General features: G+C 42.6%; 1 protein-coding gene across 8 annotated transcripts in view; it reads left to right on the top strand.

The window, feature by feature from the left end:
* ABRA (actin binding Rho activating protein) overlaps positions 1-24,087 on the top strand; it is a 31,221-nt gene extending 7,134 nt beyond the window's left edge. For 2 of the 8 annotated variants that reach the window (XR_012064147.1, XR_012064145.1), the window contains one exon: positions 12,345-12,851. Coding sequence is in view for 1 of the 8 variants with exons in the window: in XM_006211564.4 (XP_006211626.2) it covers positions 16,987-17,651; positions 23,486-23,963 (1,143 nt within the window). In the remaining 7 variants the exon portion in view is untranslated. Of the gene's footprint in view, positions 1-296; positions 963-12,300; positions 12,852-16,932; positions 17,652-23,485 lie in introns of those variants that run through there. The other 6 variants (XR_012064151.1, XR_012064150.1, XM_006211564.4 and 3 more) reach the window with 5 other exon arrangements.
* Positions 24,088-24,391: the final 304 nt, after the last annotated feature.

Genomic DNA, 24,391 nt, shown 5'->3' with positions numbered 1-24,391 from the left:
TTTAACTCAATTCACAGACTGTCTTTATCTTCCAAAGGAAGATCACAAACTCTTGCTTTATTCCTGTGTTTGAAGCCAGCTTATCCTAACCGGCAAAATTCGCGGCAACGTAGCCAAATCCTGGCGTCCTCTAAGAAGTCGTTCTGAAAACGCTCCTGCTGTCCTCAGATTCCTGCTTTAAAGCATTCGTAGGGACCCCGTTTCTTTTTTCTCCCTCTTCCCTGCCTCAGCCCCAGAGTATTTTAGCAGCTCCATTAAGGTGTTCAGATTCCCAAATAACAGACCACATGCTGTAGCTTTCCAGGTTGGAACTCTGCAGAGCAGAGGCAGGTTAACCGACATCTTTAGAGTCTGAGATGAAGATGTAACACACTGCACCACCAAGAAGAGAAGACAGATGACGATCCTTGTTAAGACAACTCCAGGTCACTTCAGCCACTGGAACAGCACTAGCATCAAAATGACTGATAAAACAACTTTATCCGTGGGCAACATCCAAACTCTTGAACCACAGGGACAGCCTGAGAACTGAATTGAATCTGGGTCTTCACAGTCCCTCTGTGTGCCAGCTGTTAATCCTCTGGTTGCTGGATTGGGGGTGCCTAGAGGTTGCTGGGATGGAGGTGAGCTGGGCCAGCCCAGCTGCTCACATGAACATCTCAGCATCCTAGCAGCCGCACTACACACTAGCTGTCCGGGCAGCCTGCATCACACTCTTCCTGCTTGTAAACTGCTCTGCTCCCAACTGCTCGCTACAGGACACAACAGAAGGCAAGTGCGATCTGACCTAGATGTCCCACACCTTTGCTGTGTTTCTCATGCAACTGTGTAATCTCATTGCCTTGGTTTTCTTGTGTAAAATAGTTTTTTCCAGCCTCACTCAAGACACCATGAAAACACAGTGACTATGAAAGCTTTCTGAAGGAAAATCTGTCAGCTAAAAATATCTTTATTAGTCTCTAGTACTGTGTGTCTTTGAAATATTCTTAAAGTTTTGCCCTGTAACTTTCCCAATACAGTCATTAAAAATGCACATATGCTGTCGCAGCGAGGTTCAGATTTAAAAGGCGATGCAACTGTCATCATCATCACTGTTGGTGTATTGTGTTGATGTTATTTAGATATTGTCAACCCCTAATAATATTCTAAAGGAACATTTATGTTCACTCCTTCACTATCCCTAAGTCAAATATTTTTGATTGGGTTAAAAATATAATCTTCTCCTGTTTTTTTTTTACCACAAAAAGAAAAAGTTAATGACGTTGGCATCTTAGGGTTAAAGCATATTATAAATCCTAATACAAGGACAGAAATATTTATGTGAATGCAGATGTCGGTATATTAATTAAGAAATGACTCACAACCATCAAGTTTATAATTGATGAATTAATATATATATATATATTCAATTGAATATATGTATATCCTCTAAAATATTACCATGAATATCCGAGGACACACACAATTTTCATCACTCAACCACCTCCTCAGCAGCTAACTTGAGAATAGCATGTTTGCTTTATCCACAAAACCTAAACCCTCAGTTGATAAAGGAATGAAAAGTAAAACATGTTCTGAGGGAGATAAACCTGTTTCTTTATCTCATCCTTTAGAGGCTTAGAAAATATTTCTGTGGGAAGAAAGGGTTGTGGGAATTTGGTTGCACGTAGCAGAGGATGATTTATGAAAGTTCAATTACAGAGTGACCCCCATCTGTGGTATTTGCCAAGAACCACATGTGAGTGTCTTTGGTAAAGCAGAACAAAAAACACTCCTGAATGCATATTGAGCTTCAAAACAAAAAGCAATATAACAGGCGGCTGCCGGGTACAAGTCTCCTGAAAGGGTAGTATAATTTAAAATATCTGAACAGTATTTTAAATACAACATACAAGGTCATTCCAATGAGAAAGTAACACAGGCATTGACAAAGAATGACAGGGAGACCCAGAAAGTGCTCGAAATTGCATTGCACATGAAATTTCACGCAGGGGCTTAAAGAAAATTAAGTGTCAGAAGAAAGGGTATAATTCATCTCCCATTCTAATTTTATTGTCATAACAGCAGGCATGCTGCCACTCAAAGCCTCAGGACCTGCTATGGCCTTTGCGTTGTTTATACCCGCAGGAGATGGTGTGTTGTCAGAAGTAACCTTTTGCAAGTCTTAAACAAAGTTTCAGTCAAAGGGGAAAAAATGGACGGTTTACTGATCGGCAGGTGAGGAAGGGCAGGCACAAGAGAAAAGCAAGTGCCGAGAGAAGCAAGTGCTGAGATTTGCACTGAGAAATGATCATTTAATATAGCCCGTCTTCTACCCGAACCTGTCCTGAGCCACACAGCAAATAGCTTGAGTTTTTGAGCACCTGGCCTTGAATCAAGATGCTAGATTTCAGTTCTACAACGTGGACAAATCATTTCCTCCACAGCTCCACTTACTGTTTGTCAAATGGAGGGAAGGTACAGGTTCTTCCACTTTGGGTTGTAACCAGGAGATGCTTGAATAAACTTAACACAAGAAGCAACGTAGACTGCAGAGCACTTAACTATATTATTACTAAAGCAAATTCAAAAGACACACTTGGCATGTCCCGGAAGCTCATACAATAAGCTACATCATTCCTTGACCATCATCCACTTTGTCCATCCTGCTTCAGCCCCATTAAGAAGTAGTTTTCAAAAAGTAGGGCATTATAAGCATGTAATTACCTATATCAGTTATATGCTATAATAACACAATATTTTGCTTAGCATTTGCCATGTCTTACCAATCACAGTTTTAAGCACTTTACACATATTACTCCTTAATCTGTACAGTAATCCCATAGTTAGTACTGTTTTTATCCCCTTTTTATATTTAGGCAAACTAACGGTGGATAAATAAATTGCCCTAGATGTACTGGCTTCCTCTTGCTGTGTAATAAAACACCACAAATTTAACAGCTTAAAACAATACACAGTTATTCACTTACAGTTTCTGTTGAAGAGTCCAGGCACGTCCTAACGGTCCTTCACTCAGCATCTTATAAGGCTGCAGTCAAGGTGTTAGCTGGGCTGCATTCTCATTGTGAGGCACAGCTGGGGAAGAATCTGCAGCCAAGGTCATCCAGGTGGTTGGTAGAGATCATCCTTTGCATCTGTATGCTGGAGGGTCTCCCTTTCATCTGGCTTTTGGCTGGAGGCCACCCTTGGGTCCTCGCTGCCACCTGCAGTTCCTGGCCACATGGCTTCTCCATGGCCACTTACGTCATCCAGCCCACAGGGAGAGTCTCTCACACCAGGGAAGGTTCTCCTCCTGTAAGAGAGGCAGGCTCACTCAGAGTACTCTCCTTTTTAACTCTGAATCAACTCATTTGAGATGTTAATTATATCTACAAAATCTCTTCACCATCACCAAGTCCCATCCACACACAAGGGGAGGGGATTACACAAAGGCTGGGACAACAGGAGGTGGGATTACTGGGGGCCACCCAGGGTCTGTCTGCCGGGGCTTCTGCAACTTCAGTGTACGTCACCTGGCGATCTTGTTAAATACAGATTCTGATTCAGTAAGTCCGGGAGAGGCCCTGAGAGTCTGCATTTCCAACAAGCTCCCAGGGGATGCTGATGCTATGGGCCAGTCTGGGGACCACCAAGACCCCATAAAGCTGGGGGTAGAAACCAGCAGATTGAGCTCCTGGCCCCATGCTCTTAGCCACGTCACCACACCTGTGAAATCTTCCAGGACTGCATGTAAAGTTGTTGTCAACAACAGGTCTGCTTTTATTTTGGTTCCACATTTATCCTTGGAACCCTGAGCTATTCAATGTAGTTAGCATCCGATGACCTCTTTTCGCATCTATGTGGTTTACAGGAAAAAGCTTTACTACAGGCAGGCTGACCTTCGAATGAAAGCTTCAGACACCTTCTGGCTGGCCCCCCGTGTCCTCCATCCCCTTCCTCAGGCAGGTGACAGTCTGCCCTGGCTAAGGGTGACCCCTGGGAGGGACTTAGGTCTGGTCCAGCTTCCCTGTTTTGCCTGCTGAGGGGTGTTGGCCGAGTGTTACCCTAGGTTCTCAACCATCACCTCCCTTCTCTAAATGAGACAAGTTTTTCCTTTACTTGTCTTATAAATTGGGCCTCCAAGGATATTTTTATTTGACCAAAGTGTGTTTTACCAGAGAAATCTTTTCCTTTTAAAGAAAAAGATAGATAGTACAGGTTTCGGACACTCCTCAGTGTTTCAAGGGAATAAATATTTACTCTGAAGAAAAGACTTACAAGGCTTTAAAACATCTCACTTAAAAAACTACAAATAACTCTGCCTGGACTTCAGTGGGGGCGGGATCATTCTCACCAAAAGAGTAAAGAAACGTTATATTAAAATGTCTTTTTTGGTAATCTTTCCAGACAGGAAGCTGTTATCTGTCTTCTTTTTAAGACACGCCTTAGACCCTTACAACTTAAATTTAGCTCTCAGGCAGCCTCTCCTCCTCCCTGTGTGGTACAAGTGGTGTTAAATGACAGAGAGATGTTAAACAAGATACCTCCCCACCCAGCTGCCTTTGCCTCTTTGAGTAAGCTCCCATCTCTATTTGAAAAAAACGAAAGAAATCTGCAGATAAGCCTGTCAGTGTGCTCTGAAATTAACATAACTCAGACCTCCGGCCAGTGACCTAAAACTTAAAATAGCGAATTTCCAGTTGTCGGCCAGCTAGCTGCAAGGCTTTCAAAGCAAAGCCCTTGTTCTGAGATTGGAGCAAGTCTCCAGTGCTTGCCCAGCTCTGGGAAGACTAAGGCAGGTGGAGATAAAAGGAGAGAGAAATACCTCCTTGACAAGCTGATGTCCGTCCGTTCCCTGCTGTCACGCACGCTAAACACAGTGAAATCGGTTCTTCCCGTGTTCACTGAGCTGTGCTAATCACCTTCCATTCCATGCCCCACTTACTCTTCATAACAATCCTGTCCAATGCATATTCACACTTCCCATTTGGACAGAGAACGCAGGCAGAAGGAAGTTAGATGACACACCCAAAGGTCACACAGCTAGCTGGTAAACAAAGCTGACTTTGATCCACAGTCAGCCTATACAATACAGAGAAGACTAAAAGCACAGTAGGATGCCAATACAGGACGAAAACACTGCAAGACGGTAGTGGGTTGAATGGCGGCCCCCCAGAATACGTGTCCACATCCTAACCCCTGGAATCTGTGAATTTGACATTATTTGGGAAAGGGGTCTTCGCAGATGTAATTAATTTGAGGAACGTGAGATGCACTCATCCTGGATTATCCAGGTGGGCCCTATATCCCATGACAAGGCAGGCAGAGGGCAATCTGACATAGAAAGAGGAGGAAAAGACACAGACACAGAGGAAAGGACAGAGGCAGAGAGTAGAGTGGTGCTGTCACAAGCCAGGGAAGCCTGGAGCCCCCAGGAGCTGGCAGCGCCCCCCAGGAGGCAAGGAAGGATTCTCCCCTGCAGCCTTCAGAGGGAGGATAACCAGGCTGACATCCTGATTTCTGACTTCTGGACACCAGAACTGTCAGAGAATAAACTTCCGATTTAAACCACGTTAGCAGCAATTTGTTACAACGGTCCTAGCAAAATAACACAGACTCAGACAAAACAAATCGTGAAGTTAATAACTTTGTGGAGGCCCCTGGAATTATCACGTGTGCCTGAACCTCTGAACACACACCTGCCCTGAGACACCACCTGGTTTATCTCCATAGCTCTCTCACTCCTGATACTTACCTGTAGTTCAGTGAGTGTTGGTTGATTTGGACCATGGCAGGTGGAGACGGTAGAGACTGCAAGCCTGGAATCACTCAGAGCCTGCACACAAAGTGGTGGCAAGTCAGTCCCTCCCGGAGGGCAGATCAGACGAAGTCATCTCAGACCTGTGGAAGAGAAGATGGCTCAGGAAACCTGCCTTCATTTGGGGGAGACAGAGGAGGCCCAGGATACTCAGAACAATCAGATGTTTTCAGCCCTTATCTAATCAAAACAGTCATGGAAATGGAGCTGGATTCCTATAAATTCTGAACTAGAGAAAATGAGAATAAATTGGAGACCCTTCTATCGTTCCCTCTTTTAATTTACCTTTAAAATAAATTCATTATTAAAACATACAAAGGAATGCAGTGACATCTCCCCCCTCCATCGTCCACACATTCATTGACCAAATATTTACTGAGTGTCGATTGTGTGTGCCATTCTCAGGGCCTGGGCTACGGCAGTAAATGAAATGAAAAAAATTGTCCTCATAGCCTTCCTGCTCAGCTGGGCTGAGCCGTCCACATAAGCTTCTCCCAGAAGGGGAGACTTGAGCAAAGCCTTAAAGAAGTGAAGGAAGTTAGTCAAGCAAATTCTTCTACCTCCACCTCTGCTGTTAGATTTTTCCCAGTCTTTCAGGAGTTTCTTTACAAACGTAGCAGCAAATTTCAACATACATTCTTATTTTCAATACTACAAAAGATCTTTTTTCATTTAATGTATCTTAGAGCTTTTTATCAGATAACTTTGGTGGAGAGTTTCCATATTTATTTATTTTTGTACTACCAAGAAGATTATCTGTGTGTGGGTACACAGTAATTTATTTAACTGTTTCTCTATGATGGACATTTAGGTGGTTTTTAATCTTCTGCTATTCTGAAAAATGTTGTAATATGTAACTTTATACAAATATCATTTTACTCTAATAATTTCCCAGAAGAGGAATTTCTGGGTTGAAAGCTGTATGAATACGTGATTTTAACAAATATTGCCAAATTGCCCACCACTGAGGCTTTACTGATCAGTTTGTCCCAAAACAGTGACGCACAGTGCTTGTTTCCCACAGGTTGCTAGTAAAGCGAGGTGACATTCATTTACTTACAAAGGTTTTGGCCATTAGGATGAGCAAAAAAAAAAAAAATCCTATGTAATCTTAAATTTTAATTGGTCTTATTTGAATAAGGGTGAATATTGTCTCATGTGATTCATTGCCATTTGTATTTATTTTCCAATTTTCTTTTCTATTTTGGCCTAATTTTTGACTGGGAAGTTGGCCTTTTCTTTTCATTGATTTCTGTGTGATTTTATATACTAGGAAGATGATTCTGCTTTATAGTTCCAAACATTTTTCCTGTGTATTGACTGGTTCTCATGTTTTCCAAGTACACATCCATAATCTTTGTAAATACTAACAGATCTACCTCTTCTCTTCCCAGTTTTCTCCCTCTAGTAGCTTTTCTCTAGTCTTTGTCTTCGATAGGTGTCTTGCCATCTCTCCCATGAATTATTATATCTGCTTTGTGTGCTCCCTTCTTCAGAGAGGTGATGTTTCTTTGTCTTGAAGTTTTTTGGCTGAAGATTCACTTTTTCACCTGTTCTGTGGCAGCTTTTTTCTGGTGAGTGTTCTTTGTTAATAAGTTTATCTTCCTTTTCCTCATATTTTTCTTAAAGTGTCTTTGGGTTGATATTGCACTATTTGGAAACTTTTTTAACATCATTAAATGAGTTGAATTTTTCTGGATGAGGCATTTTAAAAAGTTCCCATGAGGAAACAGAACAGACCAGAGTAGCTTTCAGGTGTTTGGATCTGAAGAACCTTCTATTGCTACCATAGAGATCTGACTGCTTCCTGCAAAGATGGCCCATGTATTTGTACCCTTTGTAGACCCTCACTGCCTCTTTAAATTCCACTGCTTTTTAAAGTCAACGTTTAGGAGGATTTTTATTGCCAGTCCTGACACCAGATTTGGACGCTCACTATAGCAAACAAGCCATCCAACAGTTTCACTACTGGCTGAATCTCTTCCTTCAGAAAATGTATTTTTGCAAAATCTTTCTGCAACCCATCACTGCCAAGCTTTCTCAGCATTCCTCTTGACTTTCTGCCAGATAGATTCTGGCCAATCTTAGCTAGATTTAGCAGTCATTACACGTATGTCAGGGTCTGCAGTTTGTGTCCTACCTAATTAAAGATAGAATCTGAGAGGCCTAAAAAAATTTACCTGTAGTGCAACCAAAGTTTCAGGATTTGGAGTAAATTGCAATTCTGTACATTACGTTCCTGCATGCCAGTGAGTAAACTGTCTGAGTCGGGTATAATTATGATGGACTATTTCCTTTTTGGTTTTCCAAATCTTCTCTTTCTGTCATAAATCTCTCTTTCCCTCAGCACATACACATATTCACATGCACACACACACGGAAGAGGATGTACACAAGATGCTATAGAAAGTTTAAATAAGTGAGAACTAAAGATCTCCCTTGGGTTTGGCAATGAGGATGTCATCTGGGACCTTTACTAAATTGAGTTTGTGGGAAGAAGCCAGAATTGTGAGTTTGAAAGAGTTAAGAAGTGAACAGGAGGTCATAAATTAAGGAGTGTAGACTACTTTTTAAAGACACTTCTTTTCCCCAGCCTTACTGCGATGTGACATATAGCAATGTAAGTTTAAGGTGTACAACAAATGTTGATGGGATACACATATATTACAAAATCGTTACCACCATAGAGTTAGCTAATACCTCCATCGGGTCACATAGAGACACTTGGCTACTAAAGAAAGGAGTCTTACAGGATCAGACAGAAAGTCAGGAACTCTATATTTAGATCTTCCTAAGAGGCTGGTTTAGAGAGTGCTGTCACAAGCCTCTGAAGCCCTGTCCTTCACGGTGGGGGTGCAGAGCGAGGAGGAGGAAAGGAATTTGTGTTTGAGCACAGTCATGACCAGCCCTGATTCTGGAATCAGGGTGCCTGACTTTGAACCCCTTGTAACTTTTATTGGCTCAGTGACTTGGCACAACTTAGTCTCCAGGATCCAAAATGAAGCCGTCATCTATGTAAGAGCCCAGACCTTTCTCCTGACCTCCAGTTCCTGTCTGCAGGATAACTTACCCTGGATGCCCCACAGGTATCTCCAAGTTAATATATCCAAAACTTAAGTTTATTTGTCCAATCCTCAAGCTTGTTCCCTTTAGTATTTTTATTCTTCGTGAATGAAACCATCACCTACCTATAAACCCAAGCCAAAAAGCCTATGTTTATCCTGAATGCCTTTATTTCTTTCACACCGAACATCTCATTGTGACCAGCTCATATCAATTCCACCTCTTAATTTCCCCTGTAGTACTTACGCCCTCCCTTCCAACTTTACAACTGCCATCTTAGAGTAGGTTTCAGTCATCTCTTACCTAGACTTCTGCACTTCCCCAGCCTGTCAGGTGCACTTGCTCCTGGCCTGGAACCATAAATCCCTAGATCCAATTTGTGAAATTTGTGAATTGGGTTCCTGTGGGCAGGGCCTGGGGGGAGAGCTGGCAGAAAGCAAGAGCAGCCACCCAGTGCCTAGAATCTGGCACAGTCAGTATGAGCCGTTATCTTTCTTGGGAGGAGGATGGGTGGAGCATTTAAGTTACCCTAGCTGTCACCACAGTAACCATTCTTAGAGGCTGGGGTGCCTCTCCACTCTCCCACCTCTAGCGGTGGAAAAATTTATAGCACAGGGACCTATATTCAATATCTATAATGAAAAGGAATATGAAAACAAATATATGTATGTATATGTATGACTGAAACATTATGCTGGACACCAGCAATTGACACAACACTGTAAAGTGACGATGCTTCAGTAAAAGAAATCTTAGCAAAACTAATTGGCATTTCTGTGTCAGAAGAGGCTAAGGGGATGGGAAGGAGACCAGAGACCCTCAAACATTCTGCCTTTGGTGGGTGGGGGCTGTCGCTGGGTAAAAGAAAAATAAATTAGCCTCTACTCTTGCCCATACATCATCCTTGAATCTATTCTCCATACCACTAACAAAGTGAATTCACTGAAGTGCAATTCTAACCATGCCATTCTTCAGGTTAAAACTTTACAATGTTTGGATAAAATCTACATTTCTTATCAGGCTGTATGTAAATTTCCTCCACAGTCTGATCCTACTTATCTACCTCTCTAACTACAGACTGCCCTGTACTTCCACTGCAGAAGGATGAAATAAAATAAGGTACTACTACCCTTTCTATTTCACAGAGAAGGGAGCATCCCACGGAAGAGGAGAACCTCTTTTGTTTAGAGAGACTTTACTGTGTCTCTTGAATATTCGGAGGCAGCGCCACCATCTTGCTGGGGAATAAGGAGGTTAAGACAGACAGAGCTAGTGCAGGAGCCCCGGGCAGGTGAAAGCTTGGAGACCAGCGTGACTGAGGCAGGGTGAGCAGCGGGTGGAGGAGAGTCCCAGGAGAAGCAGTCAGGGGTCTAACACGGGGAGAGCATTGTAAGACGGCTGCCTGTTGTGGGGATTTTGGCTTTTACTCTGAGGCAAAAAATGGAGAAAACAAATTTGAGCAAAGTGATATAATCTGATGCATGGTTTTTAAGGATCTGACTAATGTTGAGACTAGACTGAACAAGAGGGGGAGCAGGGAGACCAGTTAAGGAGACTATGCAAGAATCTGCGGAAGAGCTGATGGTGGCTTGAGCTGCCGAGGGTCCAGGTGGGTGGGGGTGGGGAGGTGAACGTCAGTAAAGATGGTGAGAAATGGTCAAATTCTGGATACTTCCATGCACACTCATACTGAAAAGACTTCTAACATAGGCCACTAGACTCTTTCTGTTTATACTGAGTGGAGGGCGATGTAAGTCATTTTATTTGGTTATTAACAGCAAGGTGACTCTAGAAGGCTGTGTAGTACGTAGGGAAACTCAGGTTATGCTCCAGTAAGACATGGGGTTTCCTCCTCCGTAATTTGAATTGTTAAGCTTCTCTCTGGGGCTCACTGTCCCAGAGTTCCTTCCATCTGACAGCTACCCACAATTCTCAGCTCAACCAGCACCTTCATTCTGAAGTCTCCCCTGACCCCAAAGATACAACTGATCATGACCTCAGATACGCTCCTGTTGTAACTGGTGTATCAAAACCCAGTAACACCTGATTGCTTGTTTTCTCTCCTTGTTCTACTGAGAGCTTCCTTAGGGCAGACACCAGTCAGACAGATCTCTCTTCTGATACCGACCCCCTTCATAGCATGTAGAGGGTGCTTAGTGACTACATGGGTGTACAAGACATCACACACTAAGACAGAGACAGATGGCACCAGTGGGACCTGGAGATGAGTGTCTCACAATAGACCCAGCGGTGAAGAAAACAGAGAAATCAGCACGGTGACTCTGCTGCTGTCACTCTTTACAGTTTGTATTAAACAATTCTGTATCACCACCTCTCACACCACGTCCAAGACAGAGACGTATGCAGGAGGAAACAGGAGGAAAAATTAAATGAACCGTCCCCTCCCCACACACTGACAGTGAGTGTAAGAAATAAGACTTCAATACAAGGCTTCAACTCTTTGTCCACCCTTGTTTCAACCACATATCCTCTAGAATAGTAAGAAAAGGGCTTTTTTTAGGTGAAATTCCATAGAGTAACAAAACTATAAAGGTAAGGAGTGAAGAGTGAAAGCAAATGATAGCGAGCTTGGACTATGAGACTAAGACTAAGCACTTTGAATTTTATCTGGATGATACTGGGAAGCTGTTACAGGGTTTCGATCAGCTGAGCGAGTATGTGGATCTTGAGTTTAACGGTAAACGTGGAGGATGTGCCCTGATAAATTTCCATGGAGCAGAAATGGAAGCAGGGAGATGTACTGAGGAGCTATCACACTAATTCAGCGGAGCATGATGAAACCTAACCAGCTGTTGAGAATACTTTACTTTCATTGAACTATAGGTTGACTCCATACTAGGGGTGTCTTGCTATACAATTCAATGATCAGAGGATTTAGGAACATGATAACTTAATGGATATTGTCAGTTCACTGTACTACTCAGTTTAACGAGATACACTTCTAAATTGTACAGTTTGGAGTTAATTGGTTAAGCATGAATTGAACCAAGTTAGTGTTAATAACAAAGTGAAGACTGAATAACTATCATTCGAAGAAAAATGAGTTATAGTCCTAATTATAAGGCCAGTTTCTGAAACACCACTGTTTAGATTTAATTAAATATAATAAGCATTTATGTAATTGTTTCCTAAATGAAGTTAATGGGACTATAGTTTGATAATGGTTTTTTTCTGACATTTGTTCTCTGAAACTTTCTTTAATCACTGGCAATGTACATTAACTGTTATTGTTTATAATGTAAAAGTTTATATTGTCTTACACATACTGAGGCTTGGTATGTTGTCTATGAATCTCGGTCATTTATTTAGAGGGCGGCATGATTATCCTCAATAAATTACAATATGAATAGCTTCCACGTGGAGCTCTTACACAGCGTGCTGAGCTTTATGCTAACTGCCTGACTAACATGCTCTCGTAGAAACACGAAAACACTGGGGAAAGTAATGCTATTGCCATTTTCAGACAAGGCAGTTGTGTCTCAGAGGAGGTGACCCAGTCTTCTGGTACACAGATTCTGAAAGGAGATCCAAAATGCAACCAATCTGCCTGAACACACAGCTGGGCAACTGGTCACTCCACTCTTAAGACCTGCATGTTGAGCTTCTCCTGGACCCACAACTGTCTAGAAGCTGGGACCATGGTTACCAGCCCTGATGGAATATTGGATTAAGACAGCATCAGGACCCTACCCAAGTGTCGTCTCCAGAGACCGCTCTGCATCAGCTATGGTGTTAAAGCTCCACAGGTGATCCTGATGTGATTTAAGATCCTGATATGATCCTCAGTGATTGTCAACCACTAAGCTCTGTATTCCAGGAGGTTCCAGGAAAGCGCCTGTGCTCAACTCTTTGGTTATCACTACCAAGTAACTGAGACCTCATCTGACCCTCACCAGGCTGAGGGAAACCTTTTAGACACTGCCTTAAATGTCTCACTATAAATTATCTTAAAATAAAACACTATAAATAAAAGTTCCCTTGCAGCCTCCAGTCCCTACTAGTGACCCCACGTGACCCTCCCACCTGAAGACTCATCCCTGCCACAAGTTTGGTAACAGTCCTGTCCTTGGTCAGACAGAATTATCACAGGAGCTTTAATTCTCCAAGTCCATGACTCAACATCAAGATATTAGTAACAAATAACCACTTACCAAGAGCTTACATGTGCCAGGCATGGTCTTAAGTGCTTTACACGTGTTTATACATTTAATCCTCACGCTCATCCTGAGGTAGATGCTCTGATAATACGCATCTTACAGATGAAGAAACTGAATCTTAGAGAAATTAGGTAACATGCCCAAGGGCACCCTGCTAACCAGCAGAGCCTAGACTTTCCCCTGGTTCTGCCCATCCACAGGGTCACGTTCTTAGTTACTCTCACCACTCCGCATCTCCACATGCTCGTCCCAGAGCTTCCTCAACTCGAGATGGGAACTCTTCCTTCTCGTCACAGATCCTTTCCTTCTGTCCCTTCCCAGCCAATGTCACCTCATACCATCACTTAAAGTGAAACCTCCCTGACACCCATCACCCATGACAACTACAGGGTCCCTGTGTCCTTTTGATGTTACCCCGTTGGCTCTCAAATCTTTCTTCTTTCAGATCCTCATTCTTTGCAAGATTATTTTAGTAACCCCTATAAACAGTCTCCCTGTTCTAGTCTTACCTTTTTACAGATCCAAACCCCTCTTTACTGGTTTTAGATTCGACCACATTGAAGGTTAACATTTTTCAGTGATGCAGTGAGTCCCATTTGATAAAATACTGATTCCTTAGCAAGGTGTTTGTCACAATACAGCTCCACCCTACTTCTTCAAAGGCCTGTCTTACTGCTCCCTGGCTCCTCGTCCTTACCCTACAAATGCTGAACGCGCTTCTCTAAAGGTCATAAACTGGGGGCCCACAGAATCTGGTCCAAAAACATGCTACACTGTGCAGGTTCCCCCAGTACTGTGTGTGAGAGAGTGTGTGTGTGTGTGTGTGTGTGAACTGTCATCTTAAAAACGTCTTTAAATAGAAGTGGGAGAGTTCATGTAAGAATCCTCTTCTCCTGAAACATTACTTCACCAGCAGTGTTTGCCCTCAGTTCTCACCTCCCGATGTCGTGTCCCCAGCCCAACTCAACGGCAGGCATATAAGTGACCTGCGGGTATTTGAGTCTGTGGTCCCTGTGCTGGACCATTAGAAGGCCTCTAAGTGTACCATGTGTCTTAACGCCTTCGTAACTTTGTTCATGGTGTTTCTTCAGATCAGAGCACCCTTTCTCCACCTAGTCAAGTTTTCCTTATCTTTTAAGGATCAGATAAAGGACCAAAAGTACTTCCAACAGTCAGTCACCTTGTGCTCAGTGAGCCCATAAAGCTTTATTTCTATTTCTCATGTAACTCTCCCCCAAACTATCAAAGGCAGTTGTATGCCTTTCTTCTCCTGGCTGGACTGGGAAGACCTTAAGAGTAGGTTCTGTTTTATTCAGCTTTATACTCTCTCCCATATTGTTTACCATCAGGCATCACCCACCGTATGCATTCTGCGAGCACTGAGTTAAGGAAATTCAATTGAAATCAAAAGTTTTTTTTTTTTTTGCTTTCCATTGAAGTCTTTTCATTCCCAATTTTCTGTAACTAAACAAGTAAAGGACTTAACATGTTTATGCAGAAAGGATCAATGAAATAATTATTTCGTATGAGCTTGGAGCAAACGTAGGTTTCTAAAGTCTCTTTAGTAAGATTATACAGCTGGTGGTAAGGGTTGGCTCTCCTGGCTTCTAAGTGTATCACACAGAGACGTGTAGAAATGTATTTCTTTCCTCAGTATTACCCATATGATCAAATAATAACTAGTATTTTTTTTAAAACACTTTCACACTTATGACAAGCTTCTTAGGTGGTAGTTAGTTCATTAGATTCACATCTTCACCTACAGTTTCTAATCTCACAGTCTCAAAGGAAATTCATATTGTAAACTACTTATTTCAACATATCTTTGTTTTTGAGACTTTATTTTCATTTCTTTTATACCTTTTACACCTTCTATTGAAGTAGAAGAATGCTTTACTCATAAGAACCTAGATCTAGACTGAGAAGGAAGATATAACATTTCTTCTAAGATGCAGAATAGGTAGCATACAGACCTTTCTTCAGGAAGGGGGTGCCCAAAGCAGACACGAGGAAGAAAAGGATTTTACATTCTTTTCTGAAGAAGTACGAGTGAAGGACCACAGTTGCCATGGAAGCGAAATCTCAGGAGGAATGACCAGATTCTTTTAGGGGCTGCCTCTGTTTTTTTTGCCATGACTGTCTGCCGACAGCCTTAAACCCCAGGCAGCTCACTGCAATGCCTGTTAATATGTGAAACGCTAATAACACTCCACTGTTTCCATTTCTCCTCCCCTTGTAAGAACTGAATGCAGAGCAGGTGCGGGCAGGGAAGAAGGAAAGTCCCTTTGAGTTACAAATTAGCCTGCTCCTGGGTTGAGTTCATGGATGTTTCTGAGGAACCCATTTCTTCCCAAGGCATTCCAAGTGGGTGAAGGGGATCTAACAGGAACCAAGCAGTCTTCAGGGTACCTACATTCCAAGAAAGAATGCCAGAAATTCCGGATGCAGATTGAGATCTCTATAATGGTGTTCTTCTCTTGTGATCCAATTTTCTCTTAATCAAAAGGGATTCTGTCTCTGCATTGCTGGATTACAGTTAACATTATCATATGCTGTGGAACTCTGAAATACATCTGATAGATTTCTGGATAGAGTATTAAATCCTCTCCCCAACTGTCTTAATCCTAGGAGGTCAATGACCTACATGATGAAAAACTGACATCAACATTTTTAAAAAATAAATCTCTCACCATCAGAAGTAATTAAAGTCCATACCTTTTTTTATGCTCTTACACAGCAGTTTTCAATCAGTACAGTTAACTGCATGTCCCGATTGGAGGAAAGAGTAGTTTTAAAGTCTATAGAACTGGCATATGAAAAAAACTTTGTCTTACTTTAAGACATTACTCATTGCTGAGCCCTGAGCATTTTTATCTAGTTTAAATCACCTCATAGATGGTCTTGTTTTTTGGTCCAAATGACCTTTAAAAATATATATATATTTTACTCTTTGTTCTGAGAATTGAAAAAATGGCTTTTTTTTTGCATGAACTTAAAGTTCTGCTAAGAAAGGTTGTGTTATTAAAAACAAAAAGTCAGGTGGGGGTTGCCTCTGATAGCATTCACTTATTTTGTCTTTAAATAGCCTTATTTAACAAAAAATTTGAAAAATTTGTTGTAATAATCTATGAAATTCTATGCATGTGTAGGTCTCAATTTAGACTTAAAAAAACTGGACAACAATTTGGACCATTGTCCTGTATATTAATATGACCTGTCTATACAATAATTCAAATTTGGGACTAGAACACCTGGCCACCTGCCCCCCTACCCCCTAATCTGGGCTTTAGTTTTCTCATCTGGAAAATGGAGGTTGGATGAGGTGACTTCTAAAGTCTGTATCAAGTAGAGTTGAAGACAAAAGCAAAAGGCAACTTAGGCCCTTCGATAAGTAGAATGAAAAGAGGCGGCACGTGCTTTGAATCAGAGATCTGGGTGTGCAGTCCCGGATATATTAGCTCTAGGAAGTTATGTCATTGTATTCAGCTAAGAAATGGGACGAGTTAAGAGCTATGTTGAGGGCTACTGAGGTTTTAATGGAAACTAACAAACCTATAATGTTCCCAGCACAACTTGCGCATTATTTTATGCTCCTATAAATGGCAGGACCATATTTTAAGGTCAGGAAAAAACCTAAGGCTGAGCACATGATCAGATCTAGTAATTTCCACTCTGGCACTTGGAGAAGAAAGGGAGTGCAGGGGTCACTGTCCTTCACCAGCAGAGATGTCCCTCTGCTGTGATGAAACTGGAACCGTCCGGTTTAAAAAAAGAACACCGTCAGAGCGAAGGCACCACGTCTTGGCAAGAAATGCTTCACATACTTTCCACCGTCACCAAACTCTCTTCTCACCCCACACCCTGCTTCTATTTAAATCCCGGGCCCTCCGCTGGTCCACACTCCTTTCAGCCGGTGCCCAGGCTGTCGGCAGAGAGGGGAAGGGTAGCATGGCTCCGGGAGAAAAGGAAAGCGGAGAGGGGCCGGCCAAGACTGCCCTCCGGAAGGTCCGCACCGCCACCCTGGTTATCACCTTGGCCCGAGGCTGGCAGCAGTGGGCAAATGAGAACAGCACCAGGCAGGCCCAGGAGCCCGCGGGCTGGATGCCTGGAGGGACCCAGGACCCACCCCAAGCTTCCAGTCCAGTGATACACCCCGCAACCCCCTGGAAAGCTCGGAGGGCCCAGAAGCCTCCCTCCCCAAAGCCAGAGGTACATGGCGACGGACAAAGCTCAGAGGCAAACACTGAGGCCTCTCATATCAAAAGGAAAGAGGTGACCAAAACGGTTGTCAGCAAGGCTTATGAGAGAGGAGGGGATGTGAGCCACCTGAGCCACAGATACGAGGAAGGGGACATGCTTGAACCTGGGCAGCCAGAGGACGACATTGACCGAATCCTCCGCAGCCACGGCTCCCCAACGCGGAGGAGGAAGTGTGCCCACCTGGTATCCGAGCTGACCAGAGGCTGGAAGGAGGTGGAGCAGGAGCAGCCCCAGTGCAGGAGCGACAGCGTAGACACAGAGGACAGCGGCTACGGAGGGGAGACGGAGGAGAGGCCGGAGCAGGACGGAGAGCAGTTGGCCTTTGTCAGAATCAAACGCCCCTTGCCCTCCCAGTAAGTGAACGCGTCTTTCGGCTCCTCTGAGCCCTCAGCGGCTCTGGGAACCCGGAGCGCAGGGAAGTACTTACCAAAGTCAGAGTGAGAATCTGAAAGGTGGCGCAGGCCGCCAGGGCCGGGGGAAGGCTCGCCCCTTGGCCAAGAGGGCGGTGCTGAGCTCGGTCACGGACCTCTGGGCCAAGGGCCTGCACCGCTGGGTTTTGCTTTCTGTTTTCAACTGAACACTGAAGTTTCAGCCTCAACAAAGATGAAGCCACCAGAGGGGTATCCGATTGGGGGAAAATTGTTAAATCATTTCTATAATGAGTAACACATGGTTTGCTTCTCTGCAGAGAAAAGTATTTGCTGGTAGACTGATTGGAGAAACCTGTCCCTTGTCCCAAGTCAATCTATAATATTATCGGGAGACACATCTACCCAAATGGTGCCCGTAGCGCACGGATCTCTAGGACTCTGTAGACTGAGAGGCAACTGACTAACATAAGAGCAGCCTCTGAGGTCAGACAGACCCAAGTTCAAATTCCTGTATTACATGCTTGAAATAGGTCTCACATGTTCTACAAACACACACACACACACAAATTCCTGTATTACATGCTTGAAATAGGTCTTAAATGTTCTACACACACACACACGACTAGCTCAACCTGATACATTTATTCTGACAAGAAATACATGCTTTATTTCAAGACAGGAACTCTATCTCATGTAACATAAAGTCAGTATTTCTCACTCCCAATCACAGGATATCAAAATAGGGGAAAAGTCTTTGGTGTGATGAACGCTTATAAACTGACTCCCTCTGGGAACAGTTAGATGTGTAGGTGTGCTTTTCAAGTTTTATGAAATAATCAGAAAGTAAAGAACGAAATTGGTTGCCAAATTTGACAAAAAGCTGTCCTAGTTTGTGACTTTAAAGGTGTTTTGAAGGAATTAGAACTACTATATTGAAAGCTTTCAAGAAAAAATGAAACGGTAAACTTAGGTACCCTTGTGCATTTAATGTGTGCTATGGGTATTTTATGTGATTTGTCCTTTAAACCCTCACAATCCCATGGTGTAGGTAATATACCCCATTTCAGGGATGGGAGAACTGAAGCTCGGAGGGGAAGTTCACCCAGCAAGTTAGTGATGAAGCTAAGACATGTGTGCTTGTCTCCACATGGAAGTTTTGAAACCAGACACTGTGCTACTTCTCATGTGGTACCTTGAGGCTGGGTTCAGAGATCTGGGATTGTGCTCTGCTTACACTAACACAGGAATTCAAAACCAGAAATCACTATTCTACCTGAACACGTGGAACCATGGTCTAAAGTCTGGCCTTGTAGATTGGAGTTGTGGGGGTGGGGATGGGTGTGTGTGCTAGAAAATGGAGTAATAGACTCCAACAGAATAAAGACTGAGGATGACACAAAGAAGAGATTCCTGGCAGCACATTTTGAATTGGCCAGTGGTAGAGAGATGACAGCTGACACCAATCTCTAAAGCATGTACTCTTTGGCACTTGTCTAAGGGTTATTCATATGTTTATTCATTTAATCCTCACAACATTCTCACGGGGTGAGCATAATCATTTATCTTCATTCAACAGATGGGAACATGAGACAGAGAAATATTAGGGGTTTGTATAAGGTTGTGCAGCCCATGACCACCACTCTAGGCTGTCCCATCTGGAAGTGGGGATTTGTATCCTAGACCCATCTCATGGTTCCTGCAATCAGACACGTACATGGACACCTTAGTATCACAGAGAGGTTCGTAAGCTTGATTGAGAGACAATTAGGTTTGAATTGTGGTTACTCTGGCAAAGCCGAAGTCTCTTTGTTTTCATCTGAAAATAAGATATAATCCATGGACTTACTCTGGTATTAATCATGTAAAGCAAGGGACCCAGAGAAGCTACCTAATAAGTTGTACTCATTGTAATGCAGGGCGCCAGCCCTGGTGATCCTAACACTTTAAGATGCTAGGCAACTGGCTCTCGGGGTTGGAAGCAGTTGGAATGGGAAGTAAATATCTTCTTTCCTTCTTTGGTTCCTTTCGCTCAGTCCTAGAGTACACAGGGTACCAGAATGTTGCATGTAGCAACAGCACTTAATGTCAGCAGTAATCCTAGCTGTGCTCAGGAAGCTTCAGCAGAAGTCTAATGGGACTTCTTGCCCGATTGGACTCCCAAATGCTGCTTGAGAAATGAATGTGGCATTACTGAGTAAACCTATGTGAAAGGGGGTTTTGTTCCCTTATTTTTAGTTCTAAGCACCATTCTTTCCCCATATCCATTAATATGGAGAAAATTATGTACCACGGGTGTTTAAGTAGAAAGAAAGTTTTCTTGGTGGGTAAGATGCTTTATGGATAACAGGAACAAACAAGCCAGGTTTGGTAAAATGGAGATATTCTTTACCAATAATGTTTTGCTAATTGGGGCTTTCTATTCTATGCTTTTTTATATATTTGGTCTTTTGATTGTATAGCTGTGTGACTTGTTTGGTTCAGCTCCTTCAGACAAAGGGAATTTTATCCCTTTCCCATACAGTAATGGTGCAGTATTAAAATGACAATCACATCCATTCTCTCCTCCAAGTCCTGTTCAGCAAAAACGATAGTGGTTGAGCATAGGGATGCATTTTATAGAAAAGGGAACTGAACGTGGAGACGTGTCCAAGTCGTAGAGCTAGTAAGTGACGATGCTGGGAAGGCTGATGCCACCTTGTGTTCTTAACCACTATTCTCAACGGACTCTCAAGAGAGAACAGACTTAAGGAATCAAATGGAGCTCAAAGTATCAGCTTAATGAATAGAATCCCAATAGCTCCCAAGGTGCAGTGTTTTGGTGTAACTGTACTGAAGAACTTTGCTAGAAATGAAGGGAAAAGTACAGCTTTCTAATATTTGCCTACAATTCTGGAGCTCGGAACTCTTTCCATGGACTCCAAGGACGGGTACCAACCTGCAAGGAGAAGCAGGGGCCTGGCTCCCAAACCTGGCTGATAACAGAGCAGAGAGCACAGTTCTGAATGCAGTTGCCCTGCTTCTGATAAATGTGACCCCCTGGATGTCACGCTCCCACTGCTCTTCCTGTGGAGAAGAGCAAGCAAACCACTGCACAAAGGAGCAGACTCTCCCCAGAACTTCCCTGAAAAGCTGGAAAGGGTGGGGAAGTTCTTTGCTTCAATGACGGACAAATATTCTCTCCTAAGATACGGGTGTGATGCCAGTCTTTGAACACTGCTTTGCTTTCTATAAATTTATACTAGATTGTCTTTCTAAAGCTCAATCTAGCGGGGGAGGCTATAGATCAGCATGTTTAGCAAGCATAAGGCCCTGGGTTCAATCCCCAGTACCTCCATTAAAAAATTAATAAATAAACCTATTACCTGCCCCCCCAAAATTAATAAAAAATGAATAAAGCTCAATCTAAACCATTATTCACATTTTTGCTTGAAAATTTAAAAACAAACAGAATAGGTTAGTTTTTGATTCTTGTATTCATTGATCAAAAAGATACTCAGGGTGTAAGACTTTTTAATCCTCATTTAAACCCAATACTTTCAGACTTCTTAAAATACAAAAATAATACAGATCATTATTAAAGATAAAGTTAAATTAAAACAGATAAAGTTAAATACTTATTAAGGTATATTACCTCCTAGTACTTTTTTTTAAACAACTCTATTTTCTAATTCTTGCTTATAGGACCAATTCTTTTCTTTCCTTCTCTCTTATTACTGAGAATTGCAATTTGACAAAATAACAAATGGACATTAAGATTTAGAAGGTGCGTTTTTAGATGTTTCTCTTCTTCATCAAGTTATTACCTCACCAACTCCAACCCTTATCCCAAATGACACAGTTTCAATGGGAATTCAGGGAATTTAAGTTCCTAATTAAAATTGGAAGAAAACAAATTACTACATAAAAGAATCAGACACATGTAATATACAGCTTAAACAAATTACCTCTGGATGATAATCTGAACACTTCAAAGTGCCCAGACACTCCTTAGGGGGAGAATGTATTTCACGTCTCTTCTCCAGCAGGATGTCCCAGACTCAAATCTGGCATGAGCTTTGGGTTCTGCTGGGATGGCCTTTGGGCTTGTTATTGAAGACTAAGCCTGACATGGACTGCCATCGTTCCAAGGGGAAAAAGTGTTTACTCTGCTTTGATCATGAGACTGAGCAGCCCCTGCTCTGGGCAGCTCAACAGGGACAGTCTTTGGAGAGGCAGGTGATGGTGAGGACCAGCAGGGCTCAGGGAAATCCATTCCACTTCTGGGCAGTGTAGTTCCTAGCACTTTTCCATACATAAGATTTTTTAACATTGTAATAATTGCATATACAGGTTTTGTATGCTGCTTTTTCCCTCTTAACTTTGTCATACACTTTTCTCCATGTGGCTGCAAAGAGTATTTGAGTTCTACGCAGCAGTGTATTCCTAGTTTGCATTCTCTTATAATAGTGAAACTGAATGCAGCAAGGGTAGGGCTTTAGGAAACACAAAGCGTGGAAATTAATGAAAGCTCGCCACCTAGTGGATGTCATTCCTCTAGCAAAGCATGTACGTGTGCCTCCCTATCCACATCTGTTAGTTTCCTTCATCTGGATAACAAGATTTCAGGAAGGGAGTATGGACAGCGAGGAATACCCACGTCTGACCTCTTCCTGGGTTTTGAACTGCAAGATGCAAGAGTTCAGATAGGAGGGGCTACTGCATTCGGGCACACCATTCACAAAAGCAATTTCCACACTGGCCTGCATCTCCAGGTCCAATGCACCCTGACATGACGCCACTAGGTGTTGGGATGGGTGAGTCGCTTGTGAGGATGAGGGATACAAAATTTATGACTTGTAGATAGTCCAAGAGTTCATGCTTTACTCACGAAGGCAAAGAGACCTAGAGAAAAAAAGGTCGACACACACACGTGAAACACATGCACCAGTTGATCAGACATCATGTCGGCAGGCTGAGCAGCGCCCTCGCACAGCGGGCACAGCACTGGACCGAGCTTCACAGTCTGAGTCCCGCCTCTTCCACTGGCTTAGGGACATAGCTCACAGCAGTTCTACACAGACTGTGGAGCTGGCTTAACTGTGGTTCAAATCCCAGCTCCATCACTTGATAGTTTTGACTTTAAGCAAGTTAAGGAACTCCTCTGGCCTCAGTTTCCTCATCCGTGAGGTGAGATTAGCAGCGCTCACCTCATAAAATGGTCGTGTAAGTATTAATAAGAGTGTTGAGAAGAATGCCAGCACGTGGCGTCTGACAGATGGTATTGTTGCCAGGGTCCTCTATTTCAAAACTCGTGGTGCATCACTGATACTAGTAGATATGCTTTATTAAAAATTGATATATAAAAATCTATACATGAGTGAAGATGACAATGTATTGTGCTGGTACAAGCCTTATTTTAGATAAATAACTGGTTTCTGAAGTCCTATGTAGCATGGATTCCTTTAATACACTTACGACGCCAGCTCTGAAATGCAAACGTGCAACCTTGAGATACACGTACTGCATTATATTTGTGAAAGAAAGCCTTTTTCCTGAAATACAGTTTAGTATTATTATTTCATGGAGCTTAAAACATTACTGTTATTCATGGAGAAAATAATTTAGAAGGACATAACGCCAAACTAAGAGCAATGGTCCCATTGTGTATGATTTTTCTTCTTTCATTTCTTATTTTTGTGAATTGTGTTTACATTTCTTTTACAATGAAAAAAAATGACAGACTTACGTTAAACGATGCATGTGCACAAGAGACACAAGTAGAAAGCAACGCGTGGGTGTTAAAACATCAAGTCTTGATTCTTCACCCTCTCTCTTAGGGTAAATAGATTTACGGAGAAACTCAACTGCAAGGCCCAGCGGAAATACAGGCAAGTGGACAACCTGAAAGGGAGGTGGCAACAGTGGGCTGATGAACACATCCAATCGCAGAAGCTCAATCCTTTCAGTGAGGAGTTTGATTACGAGTTGGCCATGTCCACCCGCCTGCACAAAGGAGATGAAGGCTACGGCCGCCCTAAGGAAGGAACCAAGACTGCGGAGAGGGCTAAGCGGGCAGAGGAGCATATCTACAGAGAGATCATGGACATGTGCTTCATCATCCGCACGATGGCTCTCCCCCGGCGGGACGGCAAGATCCAGGTTACTTTTGGAGATCTCTTTGACAGATACGTTCATATTTCAGATAAAGTAGTGGGCATTCTCATGCGTGCCAGGAAGCACGGACTGGTTGACTTCGAAGGGGAGATGTTATGGCAAGGCCGAGATGACCATGTTGTGATTACTCTGCTAGTGTGAACCTTCGGGGACACATGCCAAACTTGACCCACTCTTGTCTTAATGCTAAATGCTAATGTAGGGAAAATTAAAAGGCAAACGGCTCTGGTATAAATTATTAAACATTAAACAATTTTCACATAAATGACTTTTGGCACTCTATTTCTGAGCAACATGTTGAGAAGGCACACACAAAGCATTTCAGAAAACGCATCAAGGGTTATCCATATACAATAGTGTAACTATTTGAAATTTCACTTACCCTTTTAGGCAAAAATATTTGGCTATTCTTTCCAAAAATTATTACCGATGTTTAAGTAATTATCATATTTAAGAATGCTGGCTTTAGGTAAATATCAGCAAAATGTATTACGATGTGTTATTTTTCAGGAAAAAAAGAATTCCATTAAGTTTGGCAAAACTAAACTTAAAATTTTCTGAGAAGTTTG

Source organism: Vicugna pacos, chromosome 25, assembly GCF_048564905.1.
Source record: "Vicugna pacos chromosome 25, VicPac4, whole genome shotgun sequence".
Lineage (NCBI taxonomy): Eukaryota > Metazoa > Chordata > Mammalia > Artiodactyla > Camelidae > Vicugna > Vicugna pacos.
Note: the sequence above shows the minus strand (reverse complement) of the source record. Positions and strands in the feature narration are given on the sequence as shown.